This window comes from Saccostrea echinata, unplaced genomic scaffold (assembly GCF_033153115.1).
Source record: "Saccostrea echinata isolate AGI-Se365-2 ecotype Australia unplaced genomic scaffold, CSIRO_AGI_Sech_v1 ptg000014l, whole genome shotgun sequence".
Classification (NCBI taxonomy): Eukaryota; Metazoa; Mollusca; class Bivalvia; order Ostreida; family Ostreidae; genus Saccostrea; species Saccostrea echinata.
In genome coordinates, this window is record NW_026889763.1 from 15541824 (window position 1) to 15568296 (window position 26473).

General features: G+C 31.7%; 1 protein-coding gene across 1 annotated transcript; it reads left to right on the top strand.

Moving 5' to 3' along the window:
* Window positions 1-9714: 9714 nt before the first annotated feature.
* On the top strand, window positions 9715-14093 carry LOC133187271 (neo-calmodulin-like). The gene is made up of 4 exons (XM_061322627.1): window positions 9715-9793; window positions 11401-11544; window positions 13405-13650; window positions 13984-14093. The coding sequence occupies exons 1-4, from the start codon at window positions 9715-9717 to the stop codon at window positions 14019-14021; spliced, it is 507 nt and encodes a 168-aa protein (XP_061178611.1). The 3' UTR covers window positions 14022-14093.
* The last annotated feature ends 12380 nt before the right edge of the window (window positions 14094-26473 follow it).

Consider the following 26473-nt stretch of genomic DNA (forward strand, 5'->3'; position numbering starts at 1 on the left):
GCATATGTGGTTTATATCTCTCAGTTGGTTCGATACGCAAGAGTATGCTCTACGTATGAACAATTTCTAAAACGAGGTAACAATTGACAAACAAGTTGATAAAACAAGATTATCAACAGTCTCGTTTAAAGTCATCTTTTAGTCAGTTCTATTGTCGATACAATGATCTTGTCAGCAAACACAATCTATCATTAAGTCAAATGCTGACTGACGTTTTTCATGCTAATTGTTAGGCCCTTATTTACACATTGAATAGTCGATTGATTTTTTCCGTTATTTCCCGAACATGACAAGGAGCACACGGCGGGTGTGACCTTTTGGCAGGGAGTGCTTACTCCATCATGGCATCTGATCGCACCTCTGATGTTTTAGAGGTCCATGTTGCTCTGCTCCTGATTTGTATAGTTTGAATGGTCTTTTGAGCGTGAAAACTGTTCGTTATCTCCATATATTTCATGAAATAAATTTTAATACAGAGAATAGGAAGAGTAATAGTTTATTATCACAACATAAAATTTAGAATATGAGGTGTATATGAAAATAATATTTAAAGTCATACCTATTAAATTCATATTAGAAAACAAATTAAAACGCTGCTTCCAAAGTCAGAATATCACAATAATATATGTGCTTGTAAGAAAAGAGTAAGTCCATTAGCAAGTTATCTTTCATATAAATATTTTTTTAATTGAAAACAAAATGTAACACGAATAAAAATTCTACACATAACGCATTTTTAAAATGGTCCATTAAAAGGAAGAACTAAACCAATTTGTAAACGTTTGAAAACTGGATTTAATATAATAAAACAATTTGAAAAGTATAGGCAATAGTGAATAGAAGTTAATGTTTCCAGGTTGACTAATCAAAGGTCTCAGTTATTAAACTCTGGTGAGGTAAACTATGAGTAATAATAAGAATATTTATATGGAAAGTTATCTCCCTTATCAGAGGGTCGGTCCCCCTCATAAAAATGTTTTTAAATGTTTTAAAAATATATTCAAGAATCGTGTTAGAAAGTCAAAAGGCAATATTCGAGCCATTTATCCAACCATTTTCACTAAATTGGAGGTAATAAAAGAATTAGAAAGACAACATGTCATGGGGCCAGCCGACAAGGTTTGTAATAATATCGTCCTTGTTTGTAAGGCTCATTCTTATAACTTTATATTTGAAGAACTTGGTTTTAATTCTGTCTGGAAATCCAAATTGTACTCACAATTCATTTTCTAAAAACGAAATTCTTGAAAATCACATTCAGTGTTTAATACATTTAACATTCCAGTCAACCAAGGTGAGTAGTTTGATCTACCTACCTATACCATATTACTCAACTTCAAAAAAATCCTTTCGAATAGAAATACATTGCCAGGTCATGCAAAGCTCTTTCAAGACCCTGCCTTTACTCCTCGCAAAAATATTAACTGCTGCTCAGGAGAAACGTCACACGTACTACGGCATATTCTAAAAGTGATGAAAATTAGATGTGGATTCTCAAAAGCTCCAAAGAAATTTAAAATCACAATTTTTTTCAAAAACTCAGTATCAACATCAAGACGTACGACTTTTCTTTTCTTTCTTTTTTTTTTTTTTTTTTTTTTTTTTTACACTTTTCACAGCCATTTCTCCCGATAAATGGAAAAAAAACTAGACAACGGAACAACGGAGCTCAGAAATTTTCAAATCTTGTGATAGGTCATTAACAAAGTTAAACACAAGTACTCTGAAGTTCATTTTAAAAGGATGCTAGAGTTCCTCATTGACAACATTTATCTAGTCTTCGGAGACCAGGTCTTCCAACGAACTGTCGGAATGTCAATGGACACTAATTATGATCCTTTATTAGAAAACCTATTTTTATGTTTCTCTGTAGCCCAATTCAATCAAAAACTGCTACATAAAAAGTAGAAAACACTTGCTGTTACCTTCTATCTACATTCAGATATATCGGCTACATTTTGTCAACTATCAATATTTACTTTCATTCATATGTCGACTCCATATATGCCAGTGAACTCGAAATAAAAGGAAACACAGAGTCTGCCACATGTGTTTCATATTTGGGTGTTTTACTGACTATAGACGATAGAAGCCTACTACCAACTACACTCTGTGACAAATAAGGTGAATTCAGCTTTTCCATCGTCAACTTGACGTATTTGTTTAGTAATATTCCGCTATCACCTGCATATGCTGTTTACATCTCTCAACTTATTCGACACTCAAGACCATGATTTGAGTACAATCGATTTTTGAACCGATGCAGATAACTGATAGTTAAGTTGATGTTACAGGATTTCCAACAACCTTTTTTAAAGTCAGCATTTCATAAATTCTATGGTCGGTTGTTAGCAAATATACCTTATCATTGGGTGCCTTTTGACTGACTTGTTTCATACGAATTTTAGGCCTTTGTTTTTTTTTAACTGAATTTGACTGTGGCATATTCCGTCTTATGCCATGTTCACATATTTGTATTGTTTGAAGATTTTTTTGAGATCGATCATTGTTTCTTATCCTCACCTTTTTCATTTAAATTCAGTAAGGAATACGAATTGTTAACAGGGCAAAAACATTGACCCCAGGAAACCTCTGAGGTGTCTAGGAGGAGTATACCTCCCTTGTCGATCGATTACATTCGCTGTGCACGTGATCCCTCTGTATTGATAAGGTAAACGGAGTAATCCGATGTTAAAATAATATAAAAACAATAGCATGAGAAGTGGGAACAAATATGTCAGTCAAAATACAACTTACGATAAAGTCGCAAAAAAGGTCATTCAAACGACCATTCAATTTGAAAAATGCTGACTTCAAACGAATTAGTTGAAAACACTGTAACATAAACTTAACCTCCCTTTGTTTAAAAATTGTTCGTTCTCAGAACATGCTCATGAGAAGCGAATCAGTTTGGAGACATAAACACCATATGCTTGTGGAATATTATTACATAGATTTGGGGAAGTTGACGATGGAAAAGCTTACGTCATATATTTTAGTCGTTCGTTGGCTATTAACGTCCAAGTATGAAGCAGATTTGGCAGTGACTGTGTTAAATATTAAGTCATATATCAGCTTATAAATACTCAAATCAAATCGATTTTCAACATCGTGTTTGTACAAAATAGAAAATGATGCATACAATACTTGTAAAACTGCGAGGTGAGATGTGGACAACCATAATTGAGGGGGTGATAACATTATGTCCCATCCTAACAAACAAAGATACATAACGGTTTCACTAAATGTTCTACCAAACCTCTTTCTTTACTCCTTTCTAGAATATTAACAGTAGTGAAGGAGAAACTTCAGGAGTATTGTACAACAATATATTTGAGAAGTAGTGTAAATCAGATGTGGACACTCCAAAGAACTTTTGGAAAATTTGAAATCACAAAATTTTACCAAAATCAAAAACATTAAACTTATTTCTATTCTCAATTACAACTCAAGGAATATGCCAGACGATGGGCCAAATATAAAGGGAAAGACCTCGACACTTTGTCAGAATGGATAACGAGTTTAAGATGTATATCAAAAGTATCGTATTGGACAAATGAAAGGCCAATGGGTATCACCAATCCTTCCGCTTTATGTAGACTGGTACTAAAAAAACTATAGGAACAATATAGAATGGTTTCAGCTTATAAAGCTTTTAACAACATTTTCTTCTTTTATAAGGCTAAATACTAATAATGCCTTTTAGAAGAACTGGACTTTAATTCCAGAAATGGTTATCTATCTAACCTATGCTAACAGTTCCCTTTCAAAGGATGAAATTCTTCAAAATCACTTTTCAGTTTTAAATACTTATACTTATTAGTCTACGGAAGTGAATTTTACCGAAACTGGTTTTAAAGTCTTCATACAAATCATTACAAAGATATATAACAAGATCAAGTAAGTATTTTATTAAGCCCCATCTTTATTCCTCACAAATATATTAACTTCTATAAAAGAAAAAAAACGTAAGAGCATTTTGCTGTGACAATTCAAGACGTTGCGTAAATCAGATGTAATTCTCGAAAACTCCAAGGAACGTTTAAATAAATGAAATTGCAATGTTTTCAAAAACCAACATCATCAAAACATGACTTTTTCAAACCTTTATACAAACATTCCTTACGATAAATTAATTTAGAGAAATCATAGACAACTGTTTCTTTAATAAAAATGAAACTCGGAAGTTTTCATATCATGGTCATACAAAATAACCTTATCAAAATTCATTCTGATCTACATACAAGCAGGTAGAACCTCTAATTATATTAAGTTTACTTAGAATGGGGTGGGGGAGGGGGAATAAAGCACTGCAATTAATAGAAGATATTCAATGTTTTGTAGTTAAATATGGAATTAATTTCATTAGTGAGACAGGATTTTTTTAAATATATTTTCACGAGTGCGAAGCCAAAAAAAATCCTGTCTCACTAGTGAAATCAATTCTATATCGAACTACAAAACATAAGATTTTCTGTTCATTATATTTTCTTTGATTTCTCTTTGCCTCTGTCTTTTCATAACACATGCAGTTTCATAGGCTGTGACGTCATAGTAAAGCGGTTGAGACTTCATAGCTTAGCAATTGTGAGATTGAAAACATTGTATCATGGATTTTAGCAACATATTTAGGAAGATATTGGCAGTTTTAGTCTCTATCAATATGGTTTAGTTACTCTCTCTATCTAATGACAGGCCAGAAATCATTTTACTTACTTTGATATCCTTTCACACAATGACAGAATATCACTTTTGTATCCTTCAGACTGTGACAGAATATCACTTTTATTCAATAAATAGATCACAGTATTTCACTATTGAAAATGTAATAATATAAATTATTATGCTTCCTGTCAGTTTGTCTCTATATAATCATTACCCAGCTATTTTCGCATAGTGTTCTCAGGATTTATATAGCGTAAGCATACTATGCCGAAATAGTGCACGGTTTCTTTTTCTGAAAAAATTCGACAGCGCCTATGCCGGGGATCAAACTCACTGCCCTGAGATGGCCAGTCCAACGTACTTCCGATTACGCCACTGTATATAAACGTAAATTTATATATTTGACACAAAGAAAAAAATGAACGATTTTTTTCTTTAAAAAAATTGTCATGTTTCTTGTTCATTTAGCAATACATTTTCAGTTTCACTACATATTGTGATTTTTTTCTCCCACATCACTTTTTAAACCAACGCAGGATAATGACAAATAAGATGAGAATACAGGGGTGTCCTCATTTTCATTTAAAATTAATATTTCGCAAATTCTGTGCTCGTTTTAATGACTTTGTTTGTAAAAATGGGCCATTCTTACTTTAACAGAGGATTTTCATTCAAGGATTATTTCTTTTAACATGTTCAAGATAAAAGAATCAGTCGGATGCGTTCGATCTGTCGAAATGTTCACTTATCCATGGCAACTGATCCCACATCTGGTATTTCCAGCGGTTTATGATTGCCTTGCTGTCTATTAAGTATTATTATAATACAATTTTAAGGTTAATCACTATTCTTTGTCTTCAGATTTTCATGAACATCATCGTAGAAAGTAATAACTAAGAAATTTTATAAAACCCACAAACATAATTCTTCTGAAGCTACAATTTCAGGTGATATTATACTTGAAAATAAGTGCAGATCTAGACGTCCCCCTCCTCCTGCAAAGTAAGAGCTCAAAGTTATGCGCAATTCTGAAAATCATTTTAATAAGTGTTTTCTTTTTCCACTGGATTTTCTTGTAAAATCGTGCTTCTTTAGGTTTTAAGATAGATATTTTACAACAATTGTATTTACCACTTTTTTGTACCCTTTAGATGCGTTGATTATGTTACCTATCAACATTTATCTTAGCTCTTCTTCTTTTGCTACCGTCACGGTAGCTCAGTCGGTAGAGCGCTCGCTCCGTGATCGGAAGGTCGTGAGTTCGCATCTCGGCCGCGACTGACCTAAGTCGATAAAAAAAAAATATAGGTAGCCACTGTTGCTCGGCACTGTGAAGTGAAAGTTGCGGGTCCTTCTGATGAGACCTTAAAAACCGAGACCCCGTGTCGCGGTAGGCGTTGGCACGATAAAGAACCCTCACAGCTCAATGGCCCTGAGTGCCGAGTAAAGGTCTAAATTTGTAGCCCTTCACCGGTATATGGTGACGTCTCTATATGAGTGAAAAATTCTCGAATGGGACGTAAAACTACATGCAAACAATCAATCAATCAATCTTCTTTTGCTCATTGCATTGTATTATGACCTCTATTCATCAACATTTTATATCTTGAAGGTCATCGTTATCTGTATCTCACATATGTCTTGTATGTAGGCCTACTGAACTTCACTAGATGGATATTAAGATCTTGATTAACATTTATCCAAAATATCAAGGATACTGTAATTCTCCTGCTAAATTTATTGTCCAACATCAAACTCTGAGGTCAAATGACAACATGATCTGATTCTTATAAAACAGACTGTGAATCAAATATTCACTCTTTAAAATGCAATCACACCCGGACAAACAGTCTTGGAGTATGTTTGAAATATATGAAGAGTCTACCAGACATTTTAACAGCAATTATTGTAAATTCTAGACCTCACAGAGTATTATCAAACATGGTGTAATCCGTATTCCGCATGATTTCTTCAGACTATGTTAAGTCCAGACCAATTGACGCTCAGTCTAGTCCGAGATTCCTGGGTATTATTTCATTTCATGATGATATTTAAAGATAGAGAAGTGAAATAGAATGTTTAATGCTTAAATTAAGGAATTGAAAGGACTTGAAAATTCTCTTAAAGTACAAAAGGTAAGTCCCTTTCCCCCTTTTGTTTTTTAAAATTCAACTGTCTGACCTTATTTTTCTTACATTCAAAGTTTGAATATCATTAGAGGTACTTATAAATATTCATAATTTAGTAGAATAGAGCAATTTTTTTTATTTTCCTCTTTTGCTAAATTTAATCATTTTTCTTATCCATTTCTTATTTGAATAGCTACATATGTATGATTGTTTACTTCTATTTAAAAAAAATCGAGACAATTAATTAATTTATTTATAAATTTAATTCATATACAAACTTACTGGTCTTATTAGAATTTTTTCTTTAATTTCGTTTAAATTATTCCCAATAATAACTAATATTAATTGGATAACATATTTGTAAACGAGTAGAATCAAGGAGAAGATTTTTTTTTTAATTAAAAACAGTTTTTAAAAATATCTCGCACCTGAATTTCTAATTTTTGGATTTCAAAAATGTATGCACGTATTTTGTATTAAGCTTGATTTTCTCTGTGTTTAACTTCAAACTAATTTGGTTACTTTTTTTATTACAAAAACCAATACACACAAAATCAACTGAAATAATTAACTTTAATACTAAGAAATAATTTTGTTCTATTTATGATCCGTATAAATTGAATGTATTACATTATTAATTTAGATTTAATCAGCGATTGTTTGTTTTCTCGCCCTGAACATTCAAATGTCAGCCAACCACAGACAAAATTTTTATCCATATATCAAAATAAATTTAAAAAACAAACTAAAGAGAAATCGATTCATCCAAATAAAAAGTGAAAATTTATGATATAGGGGGAATAAACAAGGAAACTACTTTAAATTTTTACTAGGTCGACGTATTTCTTATAGAAGGAAACTGCTGAGGTAAAAAAAAATAAACAAAGAATATATTCGAATAAATAAACGATGAAAAAAGTGATCTTTTGAATACTTTTCAGGTGAATTGGGGATACTATCTAAAATAAGTTCATTTTTTTTCCCAGTCGCCCTCGTGGCGCAGTGGATAGAGCGTCTGCTCTAGAGTCGCGAAGTAAGGAGTTGATCCTTACGTCGCGGGCTCGAATCCCACTGTGAGACGTGGAGACCGGTCCTTCGGATGAGACCGTATAAACCGAGGTCCCGTGTCACAGTAGGTGCTGGCACGAAAAAGATCCCTCACTGCTCAATGGCCGTAAGTGCCGAGTATAGGACAAAATTTGCAGCTCTCCACCGGCAAGTGGTGGCGTCTCCATATGAGTGAAAAATTCTCGAGAGGGACGTTAAACAACATACAAACAAACAAACAATTTTTTTTCCAAAGCAAACCTCTCCTCCTTAGTAAAAGCTACACATTCAAAATAAAACTTCTTTATTCAGATTTGTTTGTTTTTTTCAAACTTGGTCGAACTTTTAAAAAAATCAAGCATTTAAAATTTTTCACCTGAGAATTTGAAAAATAGGATTCCCAAACAAATGATGAATCATTTGCCATTTATAAAATATATAAACCTTGTACTTTGAAAATTTGAAAGACCTGCTGACAAGCAAAAAATAAAATAATTTGAACGCGCATCTTAAAATACTTCAGTTTCTTACTGATATGACAATTTCATGAAAAAAAAAGACCAATCCTAATTATACTGGGAACAGCATGTGTGTTTCAAACAGCTTTTGAAGCTTTATAAAAAAAGATAAAAATTAACACCTGAGTAACATTTGTTTGCTAAAATTGTATTGATGGGAAAAATACTCGTCATTAAATAACAGACTTAAGAGTATCATTATAATTTTTTTCAGTCGGGGGAAACAGAAAAGTTCATATTACTCCACACAGCTGCACAAGAAAATGTCAACAATGTCAACTGCGCCTACTTGATAAAGACAAAACGACTTAAAAAGGGGGGACGTTTTCTAGGCCACGCCAATAATTATAGTGTTATATGTGACAGTGTAAAGCATTAGCGGATTTCTTACGCATGGTTATCTTACTAACAAACATTAACACATTACTAAATAAAAACCTAAAATAATAATCTCTTAAAGAGTTATAAATTAAGCTGATAATCTTGGAAGTATTTAAATATATGCCCGGCCTTATCAAAATAATTGTAGATTAATATTCAGAAAAAAGAAAAGAGTGAAGCAAATTATTGAAATTCAAACTTCGAACGACATACGAGTGTGTGAATGTATTCTGAAAGAATTTTATGTTGATTTTTACATAGTTAAGGTAAGAGAGATTTTTTTTTATGGAAAATAAAGCTTTTGTTCCCCTTGTTCGTTAGATTAATAAAAAAATAAATAAATATTACTTACTTTTTGCATAAATAAAGCTAAAATATAAAAAACTTAGTCTTAAAGTTTTGAAATATGTTAGAAAGAAAGGGCTTCTTTAAGTCAATTTCCCCACATTTTTATGGCATACAAATGAAAAAAATTCCTTAATTAGTCGCTTCTTTCACTTTATCAGATACAAAATAAAGTCATTATTAGTCAAGAAAATTCAAAAGGGAAAAGTGAATAGTAGTTATAAAAAAGAATCTGTTTTTGAACTGTAAAAATGACGAAAAATCAATAATTTTCCAGAAATAGTCTCATAAATCGATTAATAAGAATACTACAGGGTAAAAAAATAAAATACGCACAGCATAACCAGTTACCCGATATAGTGTGAGGATATGGGAATTTCCAATAATGATCGAAAGATAAAAGAGCAATAATCTAAAGCTAAAACTGTGTTTATCATTTCTAGATCTTGACTGAACTCTAAAGAGAATCCATCGTTTTGAAAGGAATGTAAATGATAGCACCATATTAGAGTTTTGCATTGAGCTGGGAAGCACTCTTCAGACGTTGCTGATTTATCATTACTCTAATTTTTCTTGGATTTCTGCAAGGCAATAAGTTCTATGTGACTATTTTCTAACCGAAAATAGTGATGGCCAGGCGGACGAGTCAGATAACACCACATGAAACAGTCGTCATACCCAACGATCTTACTGATAAACAGTTTGAGGGTAAGTACAAACTATTAATACCTATAAAAGAAGAAGTCAATTGACAGGGTCGTTGCTAATTTTTTTTAAACTGTTGTATTTTATTAGTTTCATCTGAAAACAATACATTGTACAAATGAAATAGTTCAAGTACAAAGATGTAGATAGTGCCGGGTGCGTTAAACAAAGTATCCATACAATTTTAAATAAGCACTGTATGACGTAGTGGGGTAATACTTATGGTTATATTTTTACATCCACTTGATATTATTTCCTTTATTTCTTATGGAAACCATTGCCATATATCAGTCAGTAAACGCAACTTAGCATGTCACCGCAAAGATTTCTTGAAAAACGGCTCTTCCATCAATTATGCATACAACGCAACTAATTTTACTTTAAATATTTTTTTATACAGATATAAATATAAACAATAAAATGTCTTTCTTCGTTTGTTAGTGGTTACGCTGGGTTTAACGATTCCTCGTCTACGCTTCATAAATAAAACATCGTGTTATATCAACTAATATGTCTTTTAAAATTGGGTCATTTCATGTCTTTTGATTAAGTACATACCTACGCAGTGTACATTTATTGCCCCGCATGTGTTCTTTTCAGCAAAAATAATTTTTACAAATTCTCAGAAATTAGTAACAGTTATAATACATTTATAGAATATGGTGCTTTTTAAAATCCAGAAATTCGATGAAATGGAAATTCTATGAAATCATGTTAAATTAAGGAAAACTTTAAAAAAAATTAAATATAAACAATACATAATTCCAATCCTGTTACAAGGAAAACAAAGCAGTAATGCTAATGACACAAAGCTGTTTTAACGTCTAAACACATTAAGACACATGGGACATTTCTATATGGAGGAAAAACATGTCAAACATCATGTTCAAACAATTCATTTATGTCAAAGTTTAACCGGTAATCAAGTATATAATATCAATCTCTTGTTCGTGTGAATAGCATTTTAATGATCAATTAAAGTGAAAAAAGATTTTCGAAGTGCACACACGTAGAAAACAATAAGGGGAAAAAAAAGAAATAATAATGATTATTCAACAGTGAAATACTGTGATTTATTTATTGAATAAAAGTGATATTCTCTCACAGTGTGAAAGGATACCAAAATGATATTCTTTCACAGTGTGAAAGGATATCAAAGTAAGTAAAAAATAATTTTCGGCCAGTCATTAGATAGAGATAGTAATTAAACCGTCTAGATAGAGACTAAACTGCCATTTTTCCCAAATATGTTGCTAAATTCCATGTTACTATGTTTTCAATCTCACAACTGCTAAGCTATATGACGTCTCAACAGCTCAATTATGACGTCACTTCCTATGACTCTGTGTTAAGAAAAGGAAGAGACAAAGGTAAAATCAAAGAAAATGTAATAAACAGAAAATTCAATGTTTTTAAGTTAGATATGGAATTTATTTCACTTGCGAGACAGGATTCATTTTATATTTTCACTCCTGCTTTGCATATCCAACTACAAAACAATAAATATCCTCTATATCATCAGGAGAATCGCCATTTCTCAAATTTATTCATCCATCTATCAAAGCAAATCGTACATTTCTTTATTTATAATTTCTTAAATAATTTACCAGAAATAAAGGAATCTTTTAATAAGATAGACCTGAATGGAGACGGGAGATTGTCAAAGCGGGAGTTGATGAAGGCTGCAGCAATCCTTGGTATGAACCCAACCGAGAAAGACGTCAACAATATGATGAAAGACGTGGACAAAGACGGTGAGAAGTTATACCACAACAAGATAAACTAAATAGCTTATCAATGAAATGATTTTACTGATAAAACAACAGCGCGGTCAACATATCAGTTCATCTATGAAATGAGTCACAAATAAAATATATATATACAACAGGGAGGTCAACATATCAGCTTGTCCATGATTCGAATTCACAAATAAAATATTAGTTATTGTACACAACAGACAGGTCAATATCAGCCTATCTATTAATAGAAATATACAACAGCGAGGTAAACATATGAATCCGCTAGGAGTAATATTTATTTGGTCGTAAGTGTATTTGATCTAAGAGACCATTAGATCTTTATCAAAAGAAGTCTTTTTATTAAAGGACTTTGGGTATACAAAAATTGATTTTTTTTTTAAAATCAATCTGATATTTATGTTTAATCTGAGAAAGAGAGATCTAGAGGAAAAGAAAGAGAGATCTAGAGAAAAATACCTCAATAAATCAAAACCAAACGAGACTAACTCTTGTCGGTGTTCTGTGGTTAATAAAATTAACATAATTATTATCATTAAACAAATGGACACTCCACTGAATGATTTACGTTTTGGATAAATATTATGCAAATTTTGCCAATTCATCAAATTATTAAAATAAAGGAAAACCCAACATTTATGTGTCTCAGAACTGAGAATGTACAATTTGTTTATCAACATATCAATGTTGTATTAGTGATAAAAAAAAAAAACAAAACATTTTGAATCAAGACAGGTCTTCAGATAGTAAAATTTAAACTTATGTAATTAATCGATTTTAATCTGACATATAAGACTACATAAATCATATTGCTTACAAATATGTAAACTCATATCCTAAGATAAAATCAAAGCAAGTGACTTAATTTGTATACAACACGTCTCTAAAATGACGTATTTAATTGGGCGCATTAAGCCACATTAAATGAGATTAGCTACATTGTCGACAGTTACTTATAAATTTGTCACAATGACATTGACAACATTACCTGTAATGTAGGCCGTTTGATTGTAATACTTATGGAAATTACAAACACAGGTGTTAATGATTAGAGTGTAAAAACTTCTAAACCAGAATTGAATAAATCGCCAACTAATCATAGTCTAAAACGCTGTACACAAAATAATGTAGATAATTAAATAAAAGCCTTAATAAACAAATAAAAATCAATATTATCCCTGCAATCTTAATGGAAGAAGTCCGCATGGCGGAAAAACGGTAAGGACATTTCGTTTTAGAGCCGTAAAGAAAGGAGTTGATCTTCTTGGTTCTCCTTACCTTTATCATTGTCACTGAAATGATTTCTGTTTACGTTTTGTCCATAAAAACAATATTGTTAATTCTTAAAGCCTAAAGGTTTTATACTATGTCTAGAATAGTGATGATATATGTTAATAGATGCAATAATATATATAAATTAAACCTTTCTTAATCATTAACTATACTATTCATTGATTCTTTTTTTCTCTGTTGATAAATTAAATAAAATATGAAAAAAAAATTGACTATGCAATATTACACAGTTATTCCCACTTTGGGATTTTTAATTTTATTCGAATGCGTACAAACTGTATGTAATGAAAAAAGAAAAAAAACATTTATGACTTCATTTTTTTTCTTCAAAAAGCACAAATATTGTATTTTTCACTATCTCCTAGCATAGAATTTGGTGGGTAGGTGTGTGAGTGAGTGTGCGTTACGAAAGTTACATAAGTAAAATCGATGTGGTATCTTGCGAAAATATACTCCGCTTGCTGTGCCATTGTTTAATCTTTTTATCATTTCATTTTGGAACAAATATTTCTTGAGGTTTCGACATATTTGTTGATATTAACGGATGTACTTTTTTCTCTTTAGGCGATGGTTTTATCAGTTTTAAAGAATACCTCAACATAATGAGAGAGAATTATAAAGAGGTGGATCTAGAACGAGAACGAATGAAAGCGGCATTCAGTTACATAGATAAAGACAATGATGGCTATGTGACGTTAAAGGAACTCAAAGTAGTCTTATGTCACAAAAACCAGGATATAACCACAGAGGAAATAGAGGAATTCTTTAAAGAAATAGATGCAGATGGAGATGGAAAGATAGACTATGAAGGTAACTTGATAATTATAAATTGTTGTATATTCCCACAAAAATGACAAAATTACATTTTTATGTTTTAGATTACTTAATCAGAAAATACTCTCCTCAATTTGATAAGTTGGAAAATTACTGAGTAACCTCTTCTTGCTATTTAATGCAAAAAGTACAAAATTGAAATGAGAAATCTGCTTAATTTTGCGATTTTGATACAGAATAATAGAGTATTTTCCATTAGTTTGGTTGTTGTTTCCTTTTTTACAAAACAGGCGTTACTTATGCCTAAGGAGAATTTGCAATTTATAAATACTGCTTCTACTACTAATGTTTTTTTTCCTTTTTTTCAAGAATTCATCGAGTCCGATTTATGCAATGCTGTATTTTGACCCTCACATTGCTGGAGAAACAAAAGAAGGCAAGATTGTTAAGCAATGTTCAAGCTTTACAAAAAGATTTTATACACCATGTCGTTAAAGCTATGTGTTAAGTTTGTTAAAATTGATTGATATCAAATTTCTATGTGTAGGTATCAAGTATAGCAGTTACTAGCCTCCTAAGTCAAAGTTTTTATTGACAAATTTATCATCGTCATCAATGAAATAGTATACAGTTTAGTTTGTTTAAAACTAATTTAATCAAACTACAGGTATTTTGATTTAATGTCAGATATGGGAAATCAGAGAGGATTCAATGTGATCTAATGTACATGCATATATAAAGACAGCATGAATTCCATTTATGCAATATTATACAAATGTTAAGAAAACGTTGAGTAGTGATTATATGTTGAATAGTAATTATATAAAATTAACAAAGTAAATATGTAATAAAGTTTTAAAGATAGTTATGTAAATAAAAGCATAAGTGTCCATTCCATCTCAGACTCAAGTGCTGTCAAGTGTTTTTTTTTTCTTTGAGCTAGGTTTCCCCCCTGAATTCCATATTTTCTAATGTTTTACTAAGATTCATTTTTTCTAATTATCTACCTTTGCAAATAATGTATTTAATCACAAATTAATGAATCAAGAAGCAACTACAGTTGAGTACATTCTAATTCCATAAGAATTGTTCATGTCTGTTATTGTTTGACTTTAAAATTGTATGAACATGTTTATTTTTTACCTGAGGACTAATCATATCCTCCTTGATTGAATAGTCAGTTTGCATGTGGATACTTCTTTATAAAATTGTTTATAACAGTTGACATGTAAAGTTCCAAATACTGTATCAAGGTCTTATTTACTAGTTTATTTATTCAGTTTAAAACAATATGAACTTAGAAATGTCTTTTTGTTTTTATTCCATAATTATGCGCGTATGTCTACAATAATCACACCATAATACATATGATAGAGGGCACACGGCGGGTGTTACCGCTTGACAAGGGATACTTACTCCTCCATGGCACCTGATCCCACCTCTGATGTTTTAGAGATTCGTGTTTGCTCTGCTCACAATTTGATCTGTTTCAATGGATTTTTGAGCATGGTTACTGTTCGTTATCTTTATACAATAATTATTTTATGTGATTTTATGTGAATGTATACGTAATAATCATTTACACTTTGAATGGATGATATCCACACACTACACATTCCCATACTATCATAGCCCTAGATTTTTGTACTGCGTCATAGTCACCAATTACAGAACTTATCGTCATGAACTTGAAACAAGAAAAAAAGACACTCCGACATATAAACAAGAGGCCCATGGGCCACGACGCTCACCTGAGTAACTTTGGCCTTGCTGTTTTTCATCTGATTTCCACCCCCTCCCCCTTGTAGTACTTATTGTGGCCCCGCCCTAACCCGAGGGGTCAAGATTTGAACAATTAGAATCTGCACTACCCCAGGATGCTTCCACTTATGTTTCAGCTTTTCTGGCCAAGGGGTTCTTGAGTAGAAGATTTTGAAAGATTTTTTCTACATATTTCAGTGTAAAACTTGGATTCCCTATTGTGGTCCCGCCCTACCCCTGGGGTCATAATATGAACAATTTAGAATGTACACTACCCCAGGATGCTTCTACATAAGTTTAAGCTTTTCTGGCCCAGTAACTCTGTCCGAAATTGCTCGATCGTACCCAGAACAGAACTTGGCCTAGAAATTCTTATAATAAATTTGTATACTATTCCAAATTTCATTTCAGTATGTGCAACCTCTGCGAAGAAAATGAACAGAAACTGCAAATAATTGGAATTTTTCTAAGTCCAAGGGGCATAACTCTGTTCGAAATTGCTTGACCGTTCCCAAAACAGAACTTGACCTAGATATTCTTATGATAAATCTGTATACCAAATTTCATTCCAGTATGTGCAACCTCTGCGAAGAAAATGAACGAAGGGGGGCATAACAATTTAGAATCTACACTACGCCAGGATGCTTCCACATAAGTTTCAGCTTTTCTGGCCCAGTGGTTCTTGAGAAGAAGAATTTTAAAGACTTTTACTACATATTTCAATGTAAAACTTGGATTCCCTATTGTGGCCCCGCCCTACCCCCGGGGGTCATGATTTGAACAATATAGAATCTACACTACCCCAGAATGCTTCTACATAAGTTTAAGCTTTTCTGGCCCAGTGGTTCTTGAAAAGAAGATTTTATTAATGACCCCACCCTATTTTTGTCTTTTCTTGATTATCTCCCCTTTTTTAATTTTTTTCCCTCCGTATGTATTACATATACATGTAACAGTTCCAAGGAGACGAACGATTCGTATTCAGAAGAGAAAATAATACTTTAAACCTTTAATACTTTAAACTCTAAAAAAGTGATGTGGAAACATAATCCATGGATGAAAATTCAGAAAAAAGAAGCAATTCTACCTCAACCGTGAGTAATCAACTAAGGCAAAAGAGTCAGCCTTAATTAAGCGATTAAGCGCCGTGATAATTCTGAGAAAAAAGAAATAAGGTAGAGATACGAATACTGATCTGATCCCCCCAAAAAATCTACAAACGAAGAGGAAAGACCCCAGAAGAGAAGGATGTATGGATTTCAATAGTTTTGAATGTGTGAATGTAATGCCTGTTATAAATCGCAAAGTACAAGAAAGAGGCGATCATATTTTCTTCCCTGGAACAGTGTATGATCACAATCGTCGTGGATGTTGAGAAGGATGACAAAAATGAAACATAGAAAAAAGTCCCCGAAACCACAAACTCTGCTCTCGGAGTTTTTCTGGTTTGTTTCAAAATATTATGCGCGAAAGCCATCTCTGCCATCATGCGAAAATAACTAGATTTGTTTGAAACTGAGTTGTGGGTAATGAGATACAACGGTGAAATATTCACTAGAGACCAGCTAGTAAATGGATACCCTTGTCACATCACCTTGGTTTAAACAATATTTATTCAGAATACTGAATAGATTGGGCAACAGGCATACAATGCCTATAAATACCCTCTCTATACAAGAAGTCAAGGTTAAAAATACAATGAACTGAGCTGAGTGAATATATATATATATATATATATATATATATATATATATATATATATATATATATATATATATATATATATATATATATATATATATATATATATATATATATATATATATATTACCACACACACACACACACACACACACACACACACACACACACACACAGAGAGAGAGAGAGAGAGAGAGAGAGAGAGAGAGATTTCACCTTATCTATCAGTAGCCTACATTGAATTAGAAATAGTTCATTCGAAGAACAGGCTCTTGTACATCGAATCAGTAGAGAGACGTATCCACCATATGATAATGGTTTTGCCTACATAAATAAAGAAAGTTGAAAAAACAATGTTAAAAGTTTATTGTTAGTTGCTAGTTTGTCATCAATAACTACATAAGTAATATGTCCAAATGTGAAACAGTAGAATATACATGCAATGTTGAATCAACTTCTGAATAAATATGAATTTTGTTAATAGATAAAATCTAATATTCTAGAAAGTGTCCGTTTGATCACAAAGTCATAAACAAACAATGACGACGTCATAAAAATTTTCAAATTAAATAAAAGTCCTCTAAACATTTAAATTATATCCTTTATTTTTTCTGTTAAATTTGACAAATGATAGTTCGATCATATTTTTAAAAACGTTATTATGCTGTATTTAATCATACTGCACTAACTATTGCGCATTGAAAACTCAGGTTAGTAGACTTATATTGAGAAAAAAGCCTACATAGTGCAAAAAATCGTACAGGGTTTTTTAAGTTGGATATAATAGCAATTTATCACAGCGGTGGTAAAAATATTAATTATTAGTGCACATCCTTGTTACCTGCGTAACGTTTACATGTTTAAGAATGCAGGCAACAAGTTCCCTAAGGACGGTCAGAAGAAATATTAAATCATAATGACAGAATGAACCGCTTAACGTGAATAAAATTATTAACCAGGTAAACAAGCTCAGGTGCTACGTTACAAACTTGCAATGAACAAATATGAACGTCATCTAAGATCAATTAAAAAAGAGGACCTAAAACGGATATCGGCGAAATTAATATTGAATAATTCCAATCTTAATTTTATTTATTGATTTCCTGTGTTTTGATTGGACGAGAACAAATTCAAGAAAAAGTTTACACATCGATAAATTCTCAATCAGAACTTTCTTGACCTATCTTTTATTGTAAAAAAAAAGAAACAAATCGTTACTTCTATTCTGTGTTTTAGGTAAACAATTACAGAAACTTGAAATCAAATAAAAACAAAACTGACGACGTACAGGATTGACAGACGGGAATATTATGTTTATGTCACTGTCAGATCACGAGTGTGAATTTTAAATCTCAGAAGTCATATTCTCGACGTTCCTAATAGTGCCTACAAAACAAATAAGCTCACTTCTCGGTAGCACTGTGATAGGAAAGAGAAACATACCTTAGACTCTTGCCTTATTAGCATCAAATTCATTTTTCTACATCCTATGTTCTGTCCCGTCTTTAAACAAACCAGAGCAAATCAAGGTTGTCGTCGGTCTGCTACTTTTGAAAAGTCTAACCAAAATACAATTTGTGAGCAAAGGAAACCTCTGAAAACATCATGAGATTAAGTGCCATGGAGGAGTAAGCATCCCCGGTATGTTGTTAGATGGCTATCAATGTCTTTCTCTCGTATACCAAATACGAAACAGATATGTCAGTGTGTCTTTTATTTCGAATTCAGCTGGATATATCAAATTACTATGAACGAAAATGAATATTGTTAATTAATGAAATGTAATAGTTATATCTAAATAACAAACTGAATACTACAGCAAGAGAATTCTTTTCATTTCGAAGTTTTCTGAAATAATTCTGCTTCATAAGAATGCTAATAATGAGAAAAAACTATTACCCATGGTAATTTAAACAGACTGTTGGAAAATCTGTTCTCCAAAGACTACATAGATATTGTAAATAATGAACTCCAGCATCTTTTAATATCAACCTCAGACTACTTGTGTGTAGAATAAGAGTGTTTTGTAACGAAGTAATTCTGTAGATGACAGATGACAGAAAGTTTCTGTTTTTATTGAAAAAGTAGTTGTCTATGATGAAAGAAACGTTCAGTCTTCAAATTTATATGTGATAGGTTCCTTTACACACACGCAAACACATATAAAAATGGTATTTGAAGACGCAAAAAATAATTTATTATATATCAATGGGTTTGTAAAATACCCCCCCCCCCCCAAAGTAGATAAATAATTAAAATTAATAAATTGATGCATAAATAAATACAATGCTATATTAAAATCAAAAGTTACCAGTGCATCATTATGATAGCATTAACAGAAAATTTGTTAGAAAACAAAAATTGATAATTATGAATTTATGTAGCAGCATTTATTTTTGTTTTATTGAAAATGTTGAAATATTGATAAAAAATATACCATTTTCTGACGATTTTCTGACGATTGAGCAGTGTGCATTTGTTCGCTGTTTGATGAAATTGATCAACCCGATATATTTCTGTAGACAGTCTGTAACAAACCTAATATTTTGTTTGTTTGCTTCTTTACCTTCCCTTCGAGAATTTTTCAATCATATTAAGACACTACCAGTTTCTGGTGGAGGGCTGCAAATTTAGATTTGTACTCGCGGATGGGCACACATAGCACTTACTTACAGTCTCATCCGAAGAACCGATTTCCACGTCAGACAGCAGAATCGAACCCGCGAAGAAGCAACTCCCTACTCTCTAAACGCTCTAACCACTGTGCCACACGGGCGACGACAAACCTGATATGTAATTTCAACTGCTGATTCTCTCAATACAGAGGGTTAACTACGGGTGTCATCAGAGGATGTCTTAGGCCATTTCAAGTTTTTTCAAGTTTTTCATAGGACCATTGACTCAGAGGAAACAAAAATAAAAAAAAATACAACCAAAACAAAATGCACCAAAACATACACATACAAATATTCGCAACATAATTCACTGTGTTTGGATCGGTGTCACATTTTTCACATTCTTTGTCAAGCTTTGTACAAAAGATTTTGATTTTAAGTACTAGTAGTTTTAATTTAAAAAAAAAAAAATTGAAAATAATTCTCAAATGATTGATGAAATATTTTTCTAATAATGTTGTAATATTTTTCCTATTGGCGTTTTTCTAGGAAAGAAAGATATATTTATGATTGTAGTTTTAGTTTTTTTATTCTTTGTCTTGATATATTTTTTAAGAATTCAGTCTTAGCCTCACAAACCCATGAACATATAGGTAGGACACAAATTCAAGATACAGAATCAATTAAGCTATATATAGCTATAGTAAAAAAAAAATTCTAAAAAGAGTAACACTTGTTTTTAAGATCTCTGGATATCCTTTTTACAAATCTGAAATTCATTAACAGTTTGTAAACGAGTTCTATGAAATAGTTCAAATTATGCTGGAAGTTTCCTCAAACGGTCAAGTTCAAGTTTACGTGATTCACACTGCGATTACAATATTTTACACACTTATTGGCAGCTCATGTTGTAATATTCAGGAGAGTCTTTGATTGATTGTTGACAAGTTGACATCTATTAACGTCTGGGAAGTTTACTGTTTGTTATTTATTGTTTCAAATTGCATTTCTTATTCAATAACGAAGTTTGGGAAAGTTTGTTTGACAAAGTAATAAATTACTGTTTTTAAATATCCATTTTATATCTTTTGTCAAACATGACTAACAGTACACAGATGTAGTCATTAGGAAGGAACCTAAATTGCATCTTTTTATTGACGTTGATTTATGAGTTTGTTTTATTATTTTATGTCTTTCCAAACTTCTACTGGAAATACCTGATCATAGTTTTTTGAAGCTGATTGGAATATCAATTTACATAATAGGACCATATTCGAAACAGGTTTCACTGCGTCACGAATCCCATTAGATCTAAAAGAAATGAACCAAAATATAAGCCAACTACCATGACTGAATCTAACTTTTCTAAGCAATATTTATATTATATGTAACATATCAGGTTCTTCCTTAAGCATTTGATCCATTAATACCATTTCAAATTTAACAGCTACATACATGTAAGCTATACAATGCAGGATTGCGTATTGTTAAAATGTTTTTGATATCTCATATTTGAAAGTGGACATCTGAAACACAATCAAGATAACTGTACATATTGGCAACACAATTACTGTAAATGTTCTTAAAGCAGATCTATGAAGTCGAGATAAACTCCTCTCTGTAATACAATAGAACAATCTGTTATAAAACAAAATACGCGTAAAGTTAATATTAACATATGCTTTAATATTGCTTAAAGATATTTATTTCATAACGAGAGTGGAAATTTGAATAAGATTTCCGTTTGTTGAGTAGACAACGGGAAACCATTGGAGATTACAAAAACCAAGAAGTCTTACCACAAATCTTCTATGTTTTGCAAATCTATAACACAACATTAAACAAGCAATCACTGTATATTTTTTGTGGCAACTTGACAAGGATCAGCGGTCATTATGAACATCAACCTTAAAACACTATTATTAATACATGTAATTTATCTTTTATTCAAATATATGTGTAAACAATGCGAAGATTAATTAAAACAATCTTTATTAACCTTGTTGTGTCCAATCTTTTTTTGGAATCAGAATCAGTCAATTATATCAATGTTCTATAAATAAGCATAACTTTTTTCTGGATTGCTTTATGTCATAATTCAAATCAAACATTGCGCCCCATCGTGTGCTATAAATAATGTGTGCGTGAACCTAGCATGATTTATAAAGATGCATGGCGTAAAAAGGTTCATTTACTTCTTAATTTTGCAATTTTTTGCCACTCGATAATCATTTTAAAAAACTTTTTTTAATTAAGACTTCATATTAGAGCGTGTCACCCTTGCATTTCATTTACATATTATAAAAACTATTTTATGAAAAAAGAGTAAAATAAAATATTGCCATCTCTGTGCCGAATATAAACAATACCTTAGACTTATAGTTAAACATACCTTGGACACAGACAATTCTTAATTTAACATTCAATGTAACACATTGAACAATGCAAATTTTGAGCATATATAGCAAATACAAACTTCAGAAAATATCGGAAGTGGGATCAGGTGTCATGAAAGAGTAAACATCAGAAGTCGACCGATCACATCTGCCATGAGCCCCACAAGCCCCACGAGCCAGCTGGAGCCCCTTGTCTTGATTTGGTAAACGGAGAGATCCGTAGGAATTCAGAATGAAAATAATGACCTTGAATGATTTTTCAATTTGTATGATTGATTGATTGATTATATGTTGTTTTACGTACCGTTCAAGAATTTTTTCACTGATATAGAGATGTCACCATATACCGGTGAAGAGCTTCAAATTTAGTCCTTTATTTGGCACTCAGGGTCATTGAGCAGTGAGGGATCTTTATCGTGCCAAGACATTGGGCCTTGGTTTTTAAGATCTCGTATGAAAGACCCACAAAGTTCACTTCAAAACCCCGAGCGCTTGGCGAAGGAACAGTTGCTACCTATTTTTTTTTAGGTCAGTCGCGGCCGGGATTTGAAGCAACGACCTTCCGATCGCGGAGTGAGCGTCAATTTGTATGAAAAACGCAAATCAACATTCAACCTCATTCAACCTTGCAAATATTAACTTTAAAATGATTGTTGATACCTTTTATCACCATCTCATTTGTCGGTAGCCTGTCTTGTTTATGAATGTTCCTACGTTAAACATGCTCTTGTGTATCGAATCAATTTATTCACCTGGCAGAATAAAACTCCATATGTGGGTGATCATGGCATATATTGCTAAATGAAGGTGACGATAGAAAAGTTAGAATGCATATGTTCAGATACAAAAATGTCATGAGCCTGTTGGTCAACATTAATTTTTTTTTTTAAATTATATTATTTTAAAACTTAGAATGTCTACAGTAACACCATTTTCACGAATGGAATTTGCTAGGTGACTTTGTAATGCGTTTAACGTATTTAACGTATTGCTTTTCAATTAATTTTGAAAATGTTAGGTTCCCTAAGCCCACTAATTCTTTCAGAGATTTTGACTCCATATATGGAAAGATCTGTCGGGGTAATTAACCAAACTGCATTTTAATGAAGTTAATTTTCTTTATTCCTCTACCGTATCTGAGGTTTTAAAGGACCAGAAAGAAAAGGCCAAGTTTGTCCCCTTCTTTGACCTAAAAATCAAATCAGAGTCAGAATTGCGATACTTTGTGATTGAGAACTTTAAATGATGCTCGTTTAAAACCAACATTATTTTTTATTGAGGCCACAAGATTTAACCGAATTTCCTCAGTTCTGTTGGAATTCTGCGAAATTGCAGTATACTTTTCATTTTGGGAAAACAGAGCACAAGCTTGCCTTTCTGAGATGTATATACACAAGATGTATCTGATACTTCAGCATGAAATATATTAATCTGATAGAGGGGCAACCTTGTACTCTGTGTTTTCTTTTAAAAATGTGCTTTAAAAAGATGAAAATTTAAATGCGAATGGGAAATTTTGGAAATTGACAAGGTATAAGATTCGTTTAATGTAATATTCGGCCCTGAGAATTTCCAAAACTTAAAGTTTACGCTGAATCAAAACTTTCCTTGAGGTTCCATGTCGCATAAATTAACATCAAAATAGCACAGCGTTATCGTAAACTATGACACTTTTGCATTTATAAAAAAAAAAACAAACAAACAAATCTGTGTACAAACATACATTGATAATTTCATGAAAATATACGCTCTCTGAAAGAATTTCGAGGAATATTATTTATTTTTTGCATGGGGTCGAATTGTCCTTTAGTGATTTTCTTGTGACCTCTGTGTATTCCATCACGAAGCCCCTATCTTTAATTTACCCCTAACAAAAAAAGTAATCGCTGTAAAGGAGAAACTTCAGATGTACTGTGATACAGCATATTCTAGAAGTGATGTAATCTTTTATTGATCACAATGCAAACCCATTTACATGTTCTAACTGTCTCGGGTCAAGATAGTTAGCAAAAACAAGAATACAGGATAAAAAATATTAATAACATTTCTACAAATGTCACGATCTTTTTTTCAAACACAGGACTATTTGGTAACTTTAAAGTAATTCCATTCTTTTTAAATCACTTTTTACATAAGAAACATATTATTTGGTTTAGTTTTGTTCTAACATCTATAAACATTTTAAATTTTTATGTCGTATAATTATGCTAGAAAAGACACATCGGTATTTAAAAACAGTAATTTTGGTATTCCGTTCAGAACTAAAACCAAAGATTACATGTTTCCATTGTACATCAAAATGTAATGCTGAACTAAGATTTTCCATAATATTTTAACACTTTCACAGTCATAAAGTAGATGTCTTATATCTTCAGCTACATTACACATATTACATGGAGCCGATAATCTATATAAGCATTTAAAAAGAGAACTGTTACAACACAATGTATTATTTAAAAGTTTGTAATTAAATTCACATAGTATATATTCATCATAAAGATCTTTACCTTTGTTTCTATATTTATAATCTATTAATACTAAAAATGTGCTCTCTTTTGCTATAGAAAATAATTTTTAAACAATAATTGATGACCTGGAGCTTAACATTTCTTAAAAAGAGGGTCATCGTAGAAAAAATAACATTTTTTACCTTCAATACACTGTTAACCATTGATAAAATGAAAATAGCACTTTATTATTATATGAATAAAATCTATGGAAATAACGAAAAGTATTCCAGTAAACAATACAGACTTTGGAGCAGAGCAAACACGGACCTCTAAACATCAAAGGTGGGAGCAGGTCAAACTCTGTGGTATCTTTTATTTCCAGCTCATTGATATATATCGTATCGACATAAGAATGGAAATAACCATTGTTAATTGACAATACGTCGTCGATATACCTAAATGTCGAGTTAAAGGCCACAACAAGTGTTTTCTTCTTTTCACGTATAAGATTTTGAACAAATTCTGCTTCATATGAATACAAAAATAGGTCTGCTAATAACGGGGAGCAATTGGTACCCATGGGAATTCCAATAGATTGCTGGAAGACCTGGTCAAAAAAACCACATAGATATTGTCAATCAGAAACTCAAGCATCTTTTTAATATCAACTTCAGAATACTTGTGTTTACAATCAGAATGTTTTTTTTTAAACAAAATAATTTTGCAAATGACCAATGACAAGGTAAGTAAATTGTAAGAATAACACGGCATGTTGAATCATTTTTTTTTTTATAAATTGCAATTTTTAATATTTTATATTCACGTATCTAGTTCGATTTTCATTACAGATCAAAGGACAATTATTGTAGTGTTTAAATTGTCCACTATTATTAAAAAGGTCCTTAATATGCGCTATCCTGCAAAAAAATTTTTTTTGTTATTTTACCTAAACATATTATTATTCTATATTGGTTGTTGAGCAAAGCTTACATTAGATAATATAGTCTTATCGATATATCTTTCACAATCATTAAAACTATAAAATACTTTTTCATAAAAAATTGGAAGGTTTGAAATAAGTCCGAAGGTTTTGTCTCCGATGGAGTTAATATATAATTGATATCAACATTAAGACGATTAAATAGTCGTCTACTAATTCGCTAATGAATTAATTCTTTTCTACTAAGAATCTAATCTAAGCAGTCTTTTAAGCGTTCAATTCCAATTCAATATTTACCACACCTATACCGCCATCTTTCCATTTTCCAATCACAGTATCTCTTGATTCTATCGCTTTTGTTCCCTATTTAGTTTAATATGCTAATTTAAATTTACCGAATATGTTCGGGATCGGGCATTGGTAATATTGAAAACATATAAATTACATGTAGTTATAATGTAACTAATTACTTAACAACACGTGATTTCCCAAAAGATGGTCATTTTTCTGTTTTCCTAGATTCAAAGAGTTTTTCCCTCATATTTTGAAAGGTTTTTAACCAATTCCAATCATTCCACTGAACTTCACTATGGCTAATGTGTAAACCTAATCATCGAACAGCATCATAAGTTACCTGTATGCTTCCTTCGTCGGTGTATTTATCTGTAAGACTACGGAATTATGTATATTGTGTTTTACTAAAATTTACGTTTGAGCCAGCGTGTTAACTCAACTCTTCAACAGTCTTGACTGCAATATTTAAAGAAGATATATCTTTTAAAGCGAGTTTGACGTCATTAGCATTTTGAATATATTTTATATCTTTTTTCATGTTTGATACATTAACACCTTTTATTTCCTCGTTTGGAAAATGGTAATTCTTGTGTTTCAAACTCACTTAAGAATACGTCATAAAAGAAAGGTCCGATTATTTTCCAAAAAAAAAAAAAAAAAAACCATTTGTAAAATTCACGTTGTAATCCATCAAAACCGGGA